General features: G+C 44.2%; 1 protein-coding gene across 3 annotated transcripts in view; it reads right to left on the bottom strand.

The window, feature by feature from the left end:
* Positions 1–16,346, bottom strand: part of CHD1L (chromodomain helicase DNA binding protein 1 like) — a 79,566-nt gene that overhangs the window by 58,528 nt on the left and 4,692 nt on the right. For all 3 annotated transcript variants that reach the window (XR_003852798.1, XM_029578148.1, XM_029578149.1), the window contains exons 3-6: positions 8,623–8,729; positions 2,695–2,809; positions 1,500–1,534; positions 767–848 (exon numbers count right to left, since the gene is read on the bottom strand). Coding sequence is in view for 2 of the 3 variants with exons in the window: in XM_029578148.1 (XP_029434008.1) it covers positions 767–848; positions 1,500–1,534; positions 2,695–2,809; positions 8,623–8,729 (339 nt within the window). In the remaining variant the exon portion in view is untranslated. The remainder of the gene's footprint in view (positions 1–766; positions 849–1,499; positions 1,535–2,694; positions 2,810–8,622; positions 8,730–16,346) is intronic.

The raw sequence follows: 16,346 nt of genomic DNA, 5'->3' as shown, positions 1-16,346 counted from the left end.
TTCACAATCTCCTCATATAGGCGCCCTCTCTGAAACCCACACTCAAGCATCCCCCCACTCCCTCTCTTACCAACCGTCTCTCACCCTCTCCCCACACCCCCTCTCCTCTCTCACACACATTCTCTCTCACTGGCATCCCCCTCCCCTCATATAGGCTCCCTCTCTCTGAAATCCACACTCAAGCATCCCCCCACCCACCCTATCTTACCTCCCATGCTCTCTCTCACACCCTCCTGCTCTCTCTCACTCTCCCCTCCCCTCTCTGACACACATTCTCTCTCACCGGCATGCTGCATGACACGCTCCGTTTGCGGCGAAGATGAAAGCCCGGTGCGCCGTTTGTGGCACACGGGGGCCTTCCCTTTTCACCGCGAACGATGCACTGGGCCTTCATCTTCGTTGCAAATGGAGTGCATCCCGTGAACCGCGGGTCGCGCTCCGTTCGAGGCACGCCAGGGTCTCCTCTGCTATTTTCTGCATAGAATTTGGCAATTCTGTGCAGAAAATGGCAATTCTGCGGGGGGGGGGGGGGGGGGGGGGGGAATTCTGCACTCCACAGTAGCGCAGAATTCCCCCAGGAGTAAACTTAATGTCACTATAAGATATGAGCTCACGGGTTCCAATCTGTTCTATCTTACAATAAACGTTGACCATCTGAATCCCAAGAGGAGCAGAGAAGTGTAATAACTGATCATCACAACATACAGCGCTATAATTAGAGGCTTTACGAGGATTAGGTCTTTATATGAAGCCAGAGTCTTCTCACCTCTGAGAGCGTCTTATGCAGCAGGGAGTTCTGATTTTTCAGTCGGTGAGCTTCATCCACCACCAGAATGCACCAATTAAAACTATAAATAGAAACAGAATGTCTGCTCCATTCTTTATTTCTTGTTCACATTACATACGCTGGTAGCTCTGGTTGAGGCTTTTATAATTAATACAAATATTGTCTTTCCCATCAAAATGAATTCTGCTGCACGAAACCCAGTGGAGGTGGAAGTAAAAGCAGTACTGTAATTTAAGAGCCGCTAAGACCGGCTCAGACAAGCACAGAGGGTGGAGGGATGAGCATGACCTCAAGAGATTGGGCGCGGGCCGCAATACTGCAGTTGGAATGGGAAGGGAACCAATGGGATAGGACTAGAAGCAGTCCTCCATCATTATATTCTCCCGTCCAAGCCCAAGGTCAATTCAAGTTGTGGCAAACAGCTAAAAGGAGAAATAAAAAGGACAGAGGCCGGGCTGGAGATCTGGATTCAGTTCCAAGCTAATCCTCGGGGTCCTTAGGGCTGAACGGGGCAGTGCGCGCTGCTCATTTTCTGGGCCCAGGCATTCCCTCCTGCTCCCTGGACTTCCAGATCGATCAGACCCATCCCCACCAGGCTACGGCATTATCAGGCTTCATGCGCAAATCCTTGGGGTTTCAACCTCTATCTTCTCAGGGCTCGTAGGACGGGAGAAGGTAACACTTTTAAGAAAGAGAAGTTTTTTTTACTTACGCATTTTTTAGCCAACCAGCATCTTTTAAGCAAATCTGGAAGTAAGACAAAAACAAGAAAATATCAGAGTCAGGGAAGGCACTTGTACCTCTGCAAACAGTGAATGTGCAGCACAACCGTGTACACCAGGGGCGGCCAACTCTGGTCCGCAAACAGGGCTGGTTTTCAGGCTATCCACGATGAATATGCAAGAGCTCTATCTGCATACATTGGAGGCGATGCCTGACACTGATTATCATGCACAGTCAATGTCGACAGCAATGGAAGACTAGAGCTGGCCTGACAGTTCAACAATACTGTAAAAAATAAATAAATAAATAGAAAACCTTGATCCTCTCTGATGCCTTCCACGATACCCTGATACATCTGCTGTGTTAACACTCGCAAAGCGAGGAGATGGCAAGCTCCTCGTAGTTTTAGTATTCCATTTTTTGCTTTAAGGTTTAACTTAAAGCAATAGAGCACCCAAGATTACACAAAATAGCCACGTGCCTAACTACTGATGCCCTTTTTTGGGCTTTTCCAAGTTCTATTTGATTTTTTTGTCTAAAAGTTCATTTCATACTTTTCCCCCCCATATTTTCTGAAATAAAAAAGTGCACATATCTTATTATGGCTGCACCTCTTCTCCCCCTCTCCTCCATTTTGAACAATGTGGAGCTATGACTTCAGAAGTGCCATATTATATTATATTACCTAAAATAATAATAACCAATGCCTGATCCAACATTGTATTGTTTGCTCTTTTCTGTGCGTCCTAATGAATAAAATTTTTTTTTAAAATTTACAATTTACACTCTCTAATGGGAAAAAAGAAAAAAAAAGCAGTACCCAAAACAAAATGAAAGGAGACTGTTAATTTTCAATGCCAAAAATGTACAGAAAAACAGAAAAAGTTTCTCAGAAAGTTGCCTTGATAACCTTGGCATGCAAAGCCCACGATCATATCAATTGAGTCTGATTTGACCATAGAAACCCGAATCTTTCAAAGCTAAAAAAATATATATTAGTTTCATACTCTTATTTCCCAAGAACACAGGAATAGTCTCTCCGAATCGGTATCCGTCAGCAAACACCGTATGGGTGACTACACCTTTGCAACAGGCAGCAATCCAAATAAACTCAGAGCACATCCCAGCCCATGCTACCCAGATCCAGTGGATGCAGGCAACCTCCATCCCGCTGGCTCAGCTACCTCATACGTAGTCAGGAGGACGTGGAAGGTAGCCATGTTCCTCAGGTCTTGCTGAAGCTCGGCTCTTTTCTCTTTGTCTCCTGCGTATATCATGACAGAAAGGCCTGGAGAAAACCTGCCAAGACAAGAACACGTTAAAACGGCACAAAATGCAAAACAGATGGAGCGTGTCAAAGTCTCGTCCTTTATTGATTTATTTTGGGAATTCCTGAATTTCGGAACCTGCCTCAGGCGTCACTCATCACCGTGCTTTCACACCACGGCTAAGGCACGGTGCGCTTTTATTTGTGACTTCTACCTGCCTGTGCTATACTTTGGTCTCTCCCCGACTGATAACTTGCAGATACGGACAAGGTTACCCTTGAGCCGACCAGTCACTGCTGCTATTCAGCCATGCCTAAATGTCTTGCTCCTTCCCTACTGCCAGTCCTCAGTATCAAGCTAAGGTTCACAATTAAGAACATAGGGTGGAATGGCCAGAAAATCTTTGATTTCTCCTTAAGTACTGCCATCTGCCAGAGCAGCATAAGTCAAAGTCATTGGTATGACCGGATTCATCTGTAAATCTTCTAGACTCACCCAAAAAATGCTGTTAAATTATACCCAGCTTGTGTTCACATCATGCCAGCAGGAGCATAGCTACACCCAGCTAAATTCAACTGTCAACAATGGCAAGATAAGCTCCTTGTGAGCAAATTATACTAAACTTCAAGTCATTTCCAGTGCTAATTAGGATAATAAAAGAGTAATTACAATATTTTTGTATAGTGTACAGTTCAACTATTGAGAACCAGGGATCCAAAACCTACTTGAATTTGGATTTTTAGATTTAATTTCTCGCCTTTCCAAACTCTGGCTCAAGGTAAGTTGCATTCAAGTACTGCAGATATTTCTCCGTCCCAGAGAGCTCACAATCTAAGGGCCAGATTCATTAAGGCTTTTCTCCTACGTTTGTAGCTGAGGGGAGGGTGAAAAGACTTGCCCAAGGTCACAACAGGCATCAGTGGGAGAAGCAGGATTTGAACCCTGGCTTCCTGCTGGGTTCAAAGGCTCCTCATGAGAAGGCATAAGGCCATATCTATAAACTCAAAGAAGTTTCTTACCAAAAAGAAATCTTGAAAATGTGTAAAATGGTACATGTTTACAAGGCCATTAAACATGTCTTGGCTGGGCACAAAAGAGAAGTGGTGTCTATTGATAACTGAAGGAAGCAAATCCTGGAGTTCTTTAAAAACTCTGAAGTCGCTATTCTCAACCTGGCCCAAAGGGTCACCCAGTCAGTTTGTTTTCAGGACATCCACAATAAATACACAAAACAAAATAGGAAAATTGGTTCTTATCTGCTAACTTTCGTTCCTGTAGTTTTGCCTCCCTCGAAGCAGATGGAGACAGAGAAAGTTTCACTGACACTGTACATAACTCAGTGGGCCACCTGCAGTCCCTTAGTATTAACCTATACCCAAGCCAAGATAACAGCAACAACCTTAAATTTCTAAGCAAACTTTCTCCCCTCCAATAAGATGGAAGAAGGTGAAGTTGCCCTAAAAGATAATGGAAAACTTGTTTCCCAAATTTAACATAAGTGATCAGCATTGAAAAACCTCCAACAACTCACACTATATACAAAGCAACAATATGAGCAGTGGACTCTCCCCCACCCCCCTCCCAGTAAATGGGTGAGTCTATGGACTGATCTGTGATACTACAGGAACAACAATTAGCAGGTAAGAACCAATTTCCATTTCCCTCTACGTACCCAGATCAGTCCAGGCTCCTGGGATGTACCTAAACTCCCCTTAACTCGGGTGGGACCTGGAGAGTTCCACTCATAGAACACTCTCATTAAAGCACATGGAAACCGAATCTCCCACATCCAAACAATAATGCCTAGCAAAAGTGTGCAATACCTTCCCAGTAGCTGCCCAGAAAATTTCATGCTTAGATGCTTGTTATGACTTAGTCCAGGAAGTCGTCTGAGAACGCATCAAGTGTTCCACTAACCCCCCCCTGGCAGTGGGCGCCCTTTAGAAATGTAAGTCAACTCGATCGCTTCCTTCAACCACCGCACAATTGTAGCCTTAGATGACTTCTTTCTCTTCTTTAGACCACTCCACAGTACAACGAGGTGATACGATCTATGGAAATCATATGTGACCTTTAGATAGCTTAATAATGCAATCTTAAAAGCCTAAACTCCCCTGCGTGAGGTGCAGAGGAATCCATATCCATAAAAGCTGGAAGCTCTACTGCTAACTAAGATGGAACACCAAGACTACCTCAGGCAGAAAAGAAGCCAGCATGCATAAAGATAGCCCTGAATCAGACATCTGTAAGAAGGGATCTCGATACAACAGTGCTTGGAGCTCCGAAATTTTCCTGGCTGAACAAATAGCCAACAAGAAAACCACTTTAAGAATCAAGTCTTTAAATGTAGCTCTCTTTAGTGGTTCAAACAGAGCCTCACACAATCCTCTAAGGACTAATTTAGATTCCAAGACAGACAAATGTTCTGCACCAGAGGATGCAAGTCCGTATAACATCCGGATGAACGGACAAGAGGATACCCTTGCACCTTACCCCGAAGACAACCCAGTGTCACTACCTGGACTCTCAGAGAGTTAAAGGCCAGTCCCTTGACCAGAACCTTTCTACAGAAAAGCCAAAATATGTGACACCATAGCCTGAACAGACTGAGGCTACACCGTCAACAGAAGACCAGGACTTGAAGATCCTCCAAATTTGTACATATATCAAGAATGTAGAAGATTGCCTAGTCTGCAACAAGGTGGAAATAACCGCTTCGGAATATCCCCTACATCTCAGATGTCTTCTCTCAGAAGCAAAGTAATGAGATAGAAGTGAGCTGCCTGACCCAAAAATATTGGGCCCTGGTGGAAAACAGTCAACCACTGTCTGAACCTGAGGGGCCCATCTATCGCCATGTTGATCAGATCTGGGAAGCAATCCAGAATCACGTGGCCTGGATGTTTCTCTATCCATTGTAATCCCTTGTCTACCAGAGGCCATGAGAGGGAAGACAAAGAAGAATCCCTCGAGTCCACGTTAGCACCAGAGCTCCAATTCCTTTGTACTGTGTTCTGTTTAACGGCTGTAAAACCGTGATGCCTTGGTGTTTTGGGATATCCCCATCTTCCATGAATGAGATATATCGTTGCCTCCAACAGAACCCATTCCCCAGGGTAAAACTTTCTCCGACTGATAAAACCCGCCTGAACATAGTTTACTCTGGTGATGTGAGACACTGCCAGCCGCTCCAAGTGCTGCTCTTCCCAGAGTATCAACTCCAGGGCCTATCGAGCCATTGCCTGATTCTTGATTCTGCCTTGTTGGTTGATGTAGTCCACTGTCACCGCCTTGTTAGATAGGATCCATACTGGATGGCCATGTAACCTTGGCAGACAGGCAAGCAATGCGAAATGCACCACTCTCATCTCAAACCGACTGATAGGCCATGACGCCTCCTGTTTCAACCACTGGCCCTGCGCTGACTGATCTTGCTCGCTGCCCTCTATCCGGAGAGGGCATCTTGCATCGGTCTTGCATCGGTCGTGACTGTTATCCAATTTGAAATCTCCAATTCCACACCACACATGAGACTGGTGGGAGTAAGCCACCAAGGAAAACTGTCCCTAGCTTCCCTCTCTAATGGAAGAGGAAGATGAAACTCTTCCAATAACGAATTCCAGCATGAGAGAAGAGCCCCCTGCAGAAGCCGCATATGTGCGAACGCCCAATGCATTAATTCTAAAGTTGATGTCATAGAACCTGTAAATAGTCCAAGACCCTGGGCACTGAAAGGTCTAGCAGAAACCTAATCTGACTCTGCAATTTCAGCAATCTCTCTTGGTAAGAAACACTCTCTCTGCCAATGTGTCGAACTGAGCTCCCAGATACTCCAGAGTTTGTAAGAGAACTAAATGGCTCGTTGCTAGGTTCACCAACCATCCTAAAGACTTCAAGTGCATTGGTACCTTTTGTACTGATTGTCGACAGAGATCATCTAATTTTGCATGAATAAGCCAGTCATCCAGATACAGATGCACCAACCCACCCTCCTTTTGCAATGCGGCCACCTTCACCACCATCACCTTGATGAAGGTACATGGAGCCATCGCCAGCTGAAGGGAAGGGCTCAAAACCGAAAATGTTCTCTTAAGACCATGAACCTCTGGAATATCTGATGCTCCAGTCTGATGGCTATGTGCAGATACGCCTCTATCAAGGCAAGAGATGCCAAGAAGTCTCCCTTTCATACCGCTGCTATGACAGTCCTCAGAGTTGGACCTCATAGTTTACCTTCTTTAGTAACATGGTAAAATGAAGGCAGATAAAGACCAAATTGACCCATCCAGTCTGCCCAGCAAAGTGTTTAGGATTGTAACTGCTGCTCCTTCTCAGAAGCACAATTCAGCCCTTTCACCGACGTTTGGAGCCGAACTGGCGCTGCGTGCCTGTTATTATGTTAACAAATCCAATATCTCTTGAATTGGATACGGAAGGAAAAGAAACAGGATGTTTAACTTAAAACTGATCTCCGACCACACTAAGCATGTTCAGGGTCTGAGCCAACAGACTCAGCAAGACATCTCTGTGAAAAAAGAAAACAATCTGAGCAGAGTCCAAAGCGGCTCTCAATCATATGCAATTTCTCCCTCTTCAATTTCCCTGCGGCATTTGCCTGTCATGACCGACAAATGGGAAGCCCGAGCACACAACCCCTACATAGTAGATTGCATCGCCTTCCCTAGGCACCCATGCAGAAAGATCTAGAGGCCGTGGAAACATTCCACCCAGGAGAAAGAGGATGGAGAGGGCATTGTACAAATCAACTCCTCTTATACCTTTCGTTGATTCAAACAGCAGAAAATCTTAAAGGATGTCAACTTTGCTCCTATTGTGTATGTAACCCCCCACCCCCTCCAAACCCCTCACCGAGTTAGGGAAATATCTACAGTACCTGAACATGATCTGCTTTGAAGTATTTGAAAGGTGGAATATTAAAAAAAAAAAAAAAATTAACAAGTGACATGTGTTTAAGTGTTTAAAGTGCTGTTCTGGGTCGATTCAAAGCTGAGCATTGGGGCTGCAAGAACAAATGACAAAGTGGGTAATGTGAAAAGTCAGAGACCTTATGGGAACAGAGGTCGTCACTAAGCTTCGTCTGACAGGCTGCGAGGGCAGAATTAACTTATGTACTGTAAGAGGTCCCAGCAGAAACCCGGGCGCTCACGTGGCCAGGTCTGTCTAGCAGCCTATGCAGGGGACTTATGAGGCCAGATGTTCAGGCAGCGTCCACGCTGGAATGGGCAGCCATTTACATTATTACAAAGCTGTGTGGTTAGACATGGGACAGGAAGGGGTGCTGGGCCTGAATTAAGTCGGGGATGCTGTATGCCAGCACCATAAGCTGAATGACGACAAAAACTGTTCTGGATAGGGAGCAATAACTAAGAAGCAGTCATGCTCTGTGGCTGGCAGCTGGGATGCATCCTTGCAGCATGAGCAGGATTAAATGGGCAGACTGGACAGGCCAGCTGGCCTTTTGCTGCCTTACAGTGGAGGAAGTGTATGTACTACGTACGTTATGGGAATTCACTGTGGTTATCCTGAAAGCCTGACTGGCTCCGAGGTCCTTGTGGACCGGGTTGAGAACCACTAAACGCCCACCACCCCAAGACCAGTTTGCCTGTTCTCGGGTAATTTGAATATTATAATCGGAGACCAAAAGCAGCATATACCAGAGTGAGGAAAGTGGCCTTCAGGATAGATCTAGGTCCGACAGGGGAAACGAGGAGACCTGCGACATACACACACGTTCAGCACAAGATTTCACCAGATGCTTTCTGCTGCAGTAACAAAAAGCATTTCGAATGCCTGAGGAAGGGCAGATCTCTGTTGTAGACTTACCTTGCCAGTTCCTCCTTCCAATTGCTCAGGACAGAGAGAGGGCAAAGAACCAGGAAAGGATCCTTCTGCTTCAGGCTCTCTCTCAAATAAACAAGAAGTGAGATAGTCTAAAAATTAGAGAGGGACAGGATGTTTGCAGATTGTATTTAAAAAAGCATTCAGATAATTTTTAGATTGGGCAAAAGCAAATTGAAAATCTCCAGTTACGCCCCCTGCTGGTGACAGCACAGAAGGGCAGCAATGCTACCCTGCTAATAAGCCTCACCCCCTACTCTGGCAAAAACCACATCCAGGGGCTGAAAAGGTAATTTACTTTATTTATTTCACAGCTTTTTTATACCGGTATTCGTGGGTACCTCATATCGGTTTACATAAAATTTAATGAAATACATAAAACAGGGGAGGGGGTAGGGAGCAGCGGGAGAAAAGGAAATGCAAGAGAGGAGAAGCATGAAATAAAAGAGAAAGTAAATTAACAATTGAGGCGAACAGTAAACTGCATTATTACAAAATAACCAGGTAAAAAAATTCAAAAGAGGGGAAAAGAGGGTGACTGAAAAATTAATTAACAACTAAGGTGAACAGAAAATACATTATTCAATATAACAAGACAGGGTGTCTAAAAAGTAAGTTACCAATGAAACAGGGGAAGTCTAGAGAGCAAGTTCTGAAGAAAAGGAAAGGAGTGACGAGGATAGAAGAAAGAAAAAGAAAGGACAGATATAAAGGGGAAGATAACGTCAATAGAGGTGGAGGATACAAGGTATAGAAGGCATAAAGCGGGTAGGAAGGGTGCAGGGTGGAGTCAAAAAGGGGAAGATTACAGGTAAAAAAGACGAATATCAGGTGAGGAGGGTGAATGGGGTGATACACTTTTAAATAGGATAAACTCTTAAAACCTCATCTGGATATGCCTGTTTAAAAAGCCAGGTCTTTCGCTTTTTCTTAAATTTCACTGTGCAAGGCTGGAGGCGGAGTTCAGGGGGCAGGGTATTCCAGAGGGCCGGGCCTGCCCACAGATAGTGCTCGCTCCCGCGTGGAAGTGAGGTCTGCGTTCTTAAGGAAGGGGACCTTTCTGTGCAGTTCTAGTGGGGCGCTTGGAGGGGAGGAAGCGGAGCGGCTCTTCAAGCCAAGGAGAGTTTATTTATTTTATTTATACATTTGTATATACCGCCATTAGATCAGAGATGTCACATCGGTTTACAGATAACAAAGGAAATAAGCGGGGGAACCTATTTTTAATAATGTAAAATAATGAAACTTGGATTCTTGCATATTTCCTACGAGTCAACTTAATTAACAAGAACTAAAATTAGAAATTAAAAATATGAATTCATATGAAAAGACCTCTAAAGTAATTTTGTGAGGCTTGAAATCCAACAATGAAAATGTAAACATAATAAGCATAACCAGCATGCGTGATGGGAAACATAGAGGCAGAGAATATGTGTAACAAGGGTCGGACGGGAAAATGGTGCTGAAGGAAGGGTGGTGGGGGTATAGGATCATTGGGGGAAGGCTTGTTGGAAGAGCCAGGTTTTTAGGAGTTTTTTGAAGAGCTGTGTTGAGGGTTCTGATCTGAGACGTACTGGAAGGTTGTTCCAAAGTGAGGGTCCGGCTATGGTCGGTGTGCGTTCTCTTGTTATGGGTAGATGCGTTTCTTTTGGGGTGGGGATGTGGAGAAGACCAGTGTTAGAGGATCGGAGGTTTCGTTTCGGTGTGTGGAATCGTAGGGGTGTGCTTAACCAATTCAATTTGTTGTTGTGGAGAGACTTATGGATGAGTGATAGGACTTTGTGTTGTATTCAGAAGTTGATGGATAGCCAGTGTAGGTCCTTGAGGACTGGAGTGATGTGGTCCGATTTCTTTCTGTTTGTGAGGGATCTGGCTACTGCATTTTGTAGTAGCTGCAGCGGTCTGATTGTGGCAGCAGGGAGGCCGAGCAGAAGGGAGTTGCAGTAGTCAAGCTTTGAGAAGAGTAAGGTCTGGAGGATGGTTCTGTAGTCGTATGGGAAGAGGAGTGGTTTGAGTCTTTTGAGGGTCTGGAGTTAAAAGAATCAATCTTTGATGGTGGTTCTGATGTGCTTTTTGTGGTTGATTTCCGTGTCCAGAGTGACTCAGAGGTTTCTTGCTGAAATGGTTAGTTGTTGGTTCGGGAGGGTTGTTATGCTTTGAATTTTAAGGTTGCAGGTAGTGTTGTTGGTGATATGTAGGATTTCAGTTTTTTTGTGGAGTGAGAGCTGAGCGAGGAGTTGAGTTATATCTGACAGATGGGTGTCCCAGGTTTTTAGAGTGTTTTCGAGGGATGAATTGAGGGGGAGCAGAATCTGTACGTCATCTGCGTATAAGTAATAGGTAAGGCCTTTTTTGGAAAGAAGGTTGCAGATGTTAAACAGGGTGGAGGAGAGGGATGATCCTTGGGGTACGCCGTGTGGTAGGGGGATCTGTTTGGATTGAAATGATTCTATTTTTACTGAGTAGGATCTGCTGGAGAGATATGAGACAAACCATTTAAGTGTGGTGACACCTAGACCAATTTCTTTTAATCTGGTTAGCAGGGTGTTGTGGTTGATAGTATCGAATGCAGCAGAAATGTCAAGGAGTATCAGGAGGTATGATGTGTTCTTGTCTAGGCCTCTGAGCTTGGAGTCGGTGAGGGATAGAAGGAGTGTCTCTGTGCTGAGGAGTTTTCTGAAACCATGTTGAGCCGGGTTTAGAATTTTGTGGTGTTCTAGATGTTCGGAGAGCTGTTTGTTGACAGTTTTTTCCAGGATCTTGGCAACGAAGGGGAGATTGGAGATTGGTCTGTAGTTTGCAGGGCTTTTGCATTGTATTGGTAGTCATGTATTTTGGTAGCATAGTAGTCACGTTTCGTCTGGAGTGTGGAAAGTCTGTAGGTGTGAAGGGCAGATTTATATATGGCAGTTTGTTGAGGAGATGGGTCTTTGCGCCAAATTCTCTCTTTAAGTCTGAGGTCGTTTTTTAGTCTTTTTAGTTCGGGGGTGTACCAGGCTTTTTTGCGCGTGGTGTATCTTTCTACTAATGAGGGGACATATTTCATTAGTGATGTTCTTAGTGAGGTTATTCCAGGAGGAGAGTGCGGCCTCTGGATTGGTTTGGTCTAGGTGGTTGAGAGAGTTTGTGAGGGAAGAGATCAAATCCTCTGTAGAGCAGGGTTTTCTAAAGATAATGGTATTACTGTGGGTAGGGTTGAGTGTGGTTGAGAGCTTTATAGAGAGGAGTGCGTGGATGAGTGAGTGATCTGACCAGGGAACAGGTGTACAGGTAGGTGAGTTAGGGGAGTCAATGCAGGCGTTGACAAAGATAAGGTCGAGTGTGCGGCCAGCTTTGTGTGTGGGGGATGTGATGAGTTGCCTGAACCCGATGGCATTGAGAGAGTTAAGGAAAGTTTCACAGGAAGAGGAGAGGGGGGGTGGAGTCTACGTGGAGGTTGACATTTATTTATTTAAAAATTTTGCATCGAGTGTCACATGTATGATTTTTTACCCACCGGTGAGAAGTTGTACATGTGCATGCGATGCAAAGAGCTCCTGGCTCTCAGAGAACGAGTCCGATCTCTGGAGGCTAGAGTGGCAGACCTGGAGGAGCTGAGGGAGACAGAGAGGTATATAGATGAGACCTTCAGGGACATAGTAGTCCAGTCCCAACTTCAGACTGGCAGCCCTGGTGCTGCCTTGGAGGAAGAAGGTCTCATAATGGGAGAGCACCAACCAGGTGTAGCAGGAAAGGATCCTGTAGCAAGGACCTGCTCCCTAGGTGATGCATTGTCCTTTCGCACTGAGGATATCTCCCCAAGGCCTACTGCCCAGGAGGGAAGGGTTAGGTCGGCTGTCATAGTTGGTGATTCGATTATTAGGAATGTAGATAGCTGGGTGGCGGGTGGGCGTGAGGATCGCCTGGTAACATGCCTACCTGGTGCGAAGGTGGCGGACCTCACGCGTCACCTAGATAGGATTTTAGACAGTGCTGGGGAGGAGCCGGCTGTCGTGGTACACGTGGGCACCAACGACATAGGAAAATGTGGGAGGGAGGTTCTGGAAGCCAAATTTAGGCTCTTAGGTAGAAAGATTAAATCCAGAACCTCCAGGGTAGCATTCTCTGAAATGCTCCCTGTTCCACGCGCAGGTCACCAGAGGCAGGCAGAGCTCCGGAGTCTCAATGCGTGGATGAGACAATGGTGCAAAGAAGAGGGATTCAGTTTTGTTAGGAACTGGGGAACCTTTTGGGGAAGGGGGAGTCTCTTCTGAAGGGATGGGCTCCACCTTAACCAGGGTGGAACCAGACTGCTGCCGCTAACCTTTAACAAGGAGATAGAGCAGCTTTTAAACTAGAACAAAGGGGAAAGCCGACAGTCGCTCAGCAGCGCATGGTTCGGAGAGATGTATCTTTAAAGGATACTAATGATGCATTAGAATTAGGGCATCCCGACAGTGAGGTTCCAATAATTAGAAAAGTAGTCCAAGTGCCTGTAACTAAAAACTCACCTGAGCTAAAAAATTCTAACTTATCCCTATCAATTAAAAAGCAGAATAAAAATACAAACAAAAAACAAACTTTGAAATGTTTGTATGCTAATGCCAGAAGTCTAAGAAGTAAGATGGGAGAATTAGAATGTATAGCAGTAAATGATGACATAGACTTAATTGGCATCTCAGAGACATGGTGGAAAGAGGATAACCAATGGGACAGTGCTATACCGGGGTACAAATTATATCGCAATGACAGAGAGGAGCAGTCGGGAGGAGGTGTGGCGCTTTATGTCCGGGATGGCATAGAGTCCAACAGGATAAACATCCTGCATGAGACTAAATACAAAATTGAATCTTTATGGGTAGAAATCCCTTGTGTATCAGGGAAGACTACAGTGATAGGGGTATACTACCGTCCACCTGGTCAAGATGGTGAGATGGACAGTGAAATGCTAAGAGAAATTAGGGAAGCTAACCAAATTGGTAGTGCAGTAATAATGGGAGACTTCAATTACCCCAATATAGACTGGGTAAATGTATCATCGGGTCACGCTAGAGAGATAACGTTCCTGGATGGAATAAATGGTAGCTTTATGGAGCAATTGGTTCAGGAACCGACGAGAGAGGGAGCAATTTTAGATCTAATTCTCAGTGGAGCACAGGACTTGGTGAGAGAGGTAACGGTGGTGGGGCCGCTTGGCAATAGTGATCATAACATGATCAAATTTGATTTAATGACTGGAAAAGGAACAGTGTGCAAATCCAAGGCTCTCGTGCTAAACTTTCAAAAGGGAAACTTTGATAAAATGAGAAAAATTGTTAGAAAAAAACTGAAAGGAGCAGCTACAAAAGTAAAAAATGTCCAAGAGGCGTGGTCATTGTTAAAAAATACCATTCTAGAAGCACAGTCCAGATGTATTCCACACATTAAGAAAGGTGGAAAGAAGGCAAAACGATTACCGGCATGGTTAAAAGGGGAGGTGAAAGAAGCTATTTTAGCCAAAAGATCTTCATTCAAAAATTGGAAGAAGGATCCAACCGAAGAAAATAGGATAAAGCATAAACATTGGCAAGTTAAATGTAAGACATTGATAAGACAGGCTAAGAGAGAATTTGAAAAGAAGTTGGCTGTAGAGGCAAAAACTCACAGTAAAAACTTTTTTAAATATATCCAAAGCAGAAAGCCTGTGAGGGAGTCAGTTGGACCGTTAGATGATCGAGGGGTTAAAGGGGCACTTAGAGAAGATAAAGCCATCGCGGAAAGATTAAATGATTTCTTTGCTTCGGTGTTTACTGAAGAGGATGTTGGGGAGGTACCCGTAATGGAGAAGGTTTTCATGGGTAATGATTCAGATGGACTGAATCAAATCACGGTGAACCTAGAAGATGTGGTAGGCCTGATTGACAAACTGAAGAGTAGTAAATCACCTGGACCGGATGGTATACACCCCAGAGTTCTGAAGGAACTAAAAAATGAAATTTCAGACCTATTAGTAAAAATTTGTAACTTATCATTAAAATCATCCATTGTACCTGAAGACTGGAGGATAGCAAATGTAACCCCAATATTTAAAAAGGGCTCCAGGGGCGATCCGGGAAACTACAGACCGGTTAGCCTGACTTCAGTGCCAGGAAAAATAGTGGAAAGTGTTCTAAACATCAAAATCACAGAACATATAGAAAGACATGGTTTAATGGAACAAAGTCAGCATGGCTTTACCCAGGGCAAGTCTTGCCTCACAACTCTGCTTCACTTTTTGAAGGAGTTAATAAACATGTGGATAAAGGTGAACCGGTAGATATAGTATACTTGGATTTTCAGAAGGCGTTTGACAAAGTTCCTCATGAGAGGCTTCTAGGAAAAGTAAAAAGTCATGGGATAGGTGGCGATGTCCTTTCGTGGATTGCAAACTGGCTAAAAGACAGGAAACAGAGAGTAGGATTAAATGGGCAATTTTCTCAGTGGAAGGGAGTGGACAGTGGAGTGCCTCAGGGATCTGTACTGGGACCCTTACTGTTCAATATATTTATAAATGATCTGGAAAGAAATACGACGAGTGAGATAATCAAATTTGCAGATGACACAAAATTGTTCAGAGTAGTTAAATCACAAGCAGATTGTGATAAATTCCAGGAAGACCTTGTGAGACTGGAAAATTGGGCATCCAAATGGCAGATGAAATTTAATGTGGATAAGTGCAAGGTGATGCATATAGGGAAAAATAACCCATGCTATAATTACACGATGTTGGGTTCCATATTAGGTGCTACAACCCAAGAAAGAGATCTAGGTGTCATAGTGGATAACACATTGAAATCGTCGGTTCAGTGTGCTGCGGCAGTCAAAAAAGCAAACAGAATGTTGGGAATTATTAGAAAAGGAATGATGAATAAAACGGAAAATGTCATAATGCCTCTGTATCGCTCCATGGTGAGACCGCACCTTGAATACTGTGTACAATTCTGGTCGCCGCATCTCAAAAAAGATATAATTGCGATGGAGAAGGTACAGAGAAGGGCTACCAAAATGATAAGGGGAATGGAACAACTCCCCTATGAGGAAAGACTAAAGAGGTTAGGACTTTTCAGCTTGGAGAAGAGACGACTGAGGGGGGATATGATAGAGGTGTTTAAAATCATGAGAGGTCTAGAACGGGTAGATGTGAATCGGTTATTTACTCTTTCGGATAGTAGAAAGACTAGGGGACACTCCATGAAGTTAGCATGGGGCACATTTAAAACTAATCGGAGAAAGTTCTTTTTTACTCAACGCACAATTAAACTCTGGAATTTTTTGCCAGAGAATGTGGTTCATGCAGTTAGTATAGCTGTGTTTAAAAAAGGATTGGATAAGTTCTTGGAGGAGAAGTCCATTACCTGCTATTAAGTTCACTTAGAGAATAGCCACTGCCATTAGCAATGGTTACATGGAATAGACTTAGTTTTTGGGTACTTGCCAGGTTCTTATGGCCTGGATTGGCCACTGTTGGAAACAGGATGCTGGGCTTGATGGACCCTTGGTCTGACCCAGTATGGCATTTTCTTATGTTCTTATGTTCTTATCATTCGCAAGAAACATCACAACGGTTCACATCATAGAATCATGAAATCATAAAATCATAAAAGCAACAATAAATTCTGGTAGTTAAAATACAATAAGATATTTAAACAAAATAAAATTATTAATAAAAGGGAAGTCTATATTAAGGTTGTCAGTGATGAATTTGATTTGGG

This window comes from Rhinatrema bivittatum, chromosome 15 (assembly GCF_901001135.1).
Source record: "Rhinatrema bivittatum chromosome 15, aRhiBiv1.1, whole genome shotgun sequence".
In the NCBI taxonomy this organism is placed as follows: Eukaryota; Metazoa; Chordata; class Amphibia; order Gymnophiona; family Rhinatrematidae; genus Rhinatrema; species Rhinatrema bivittatum.
This window is presented reverse-complemented; position numbering and strand designations above follow the sequence as displayed.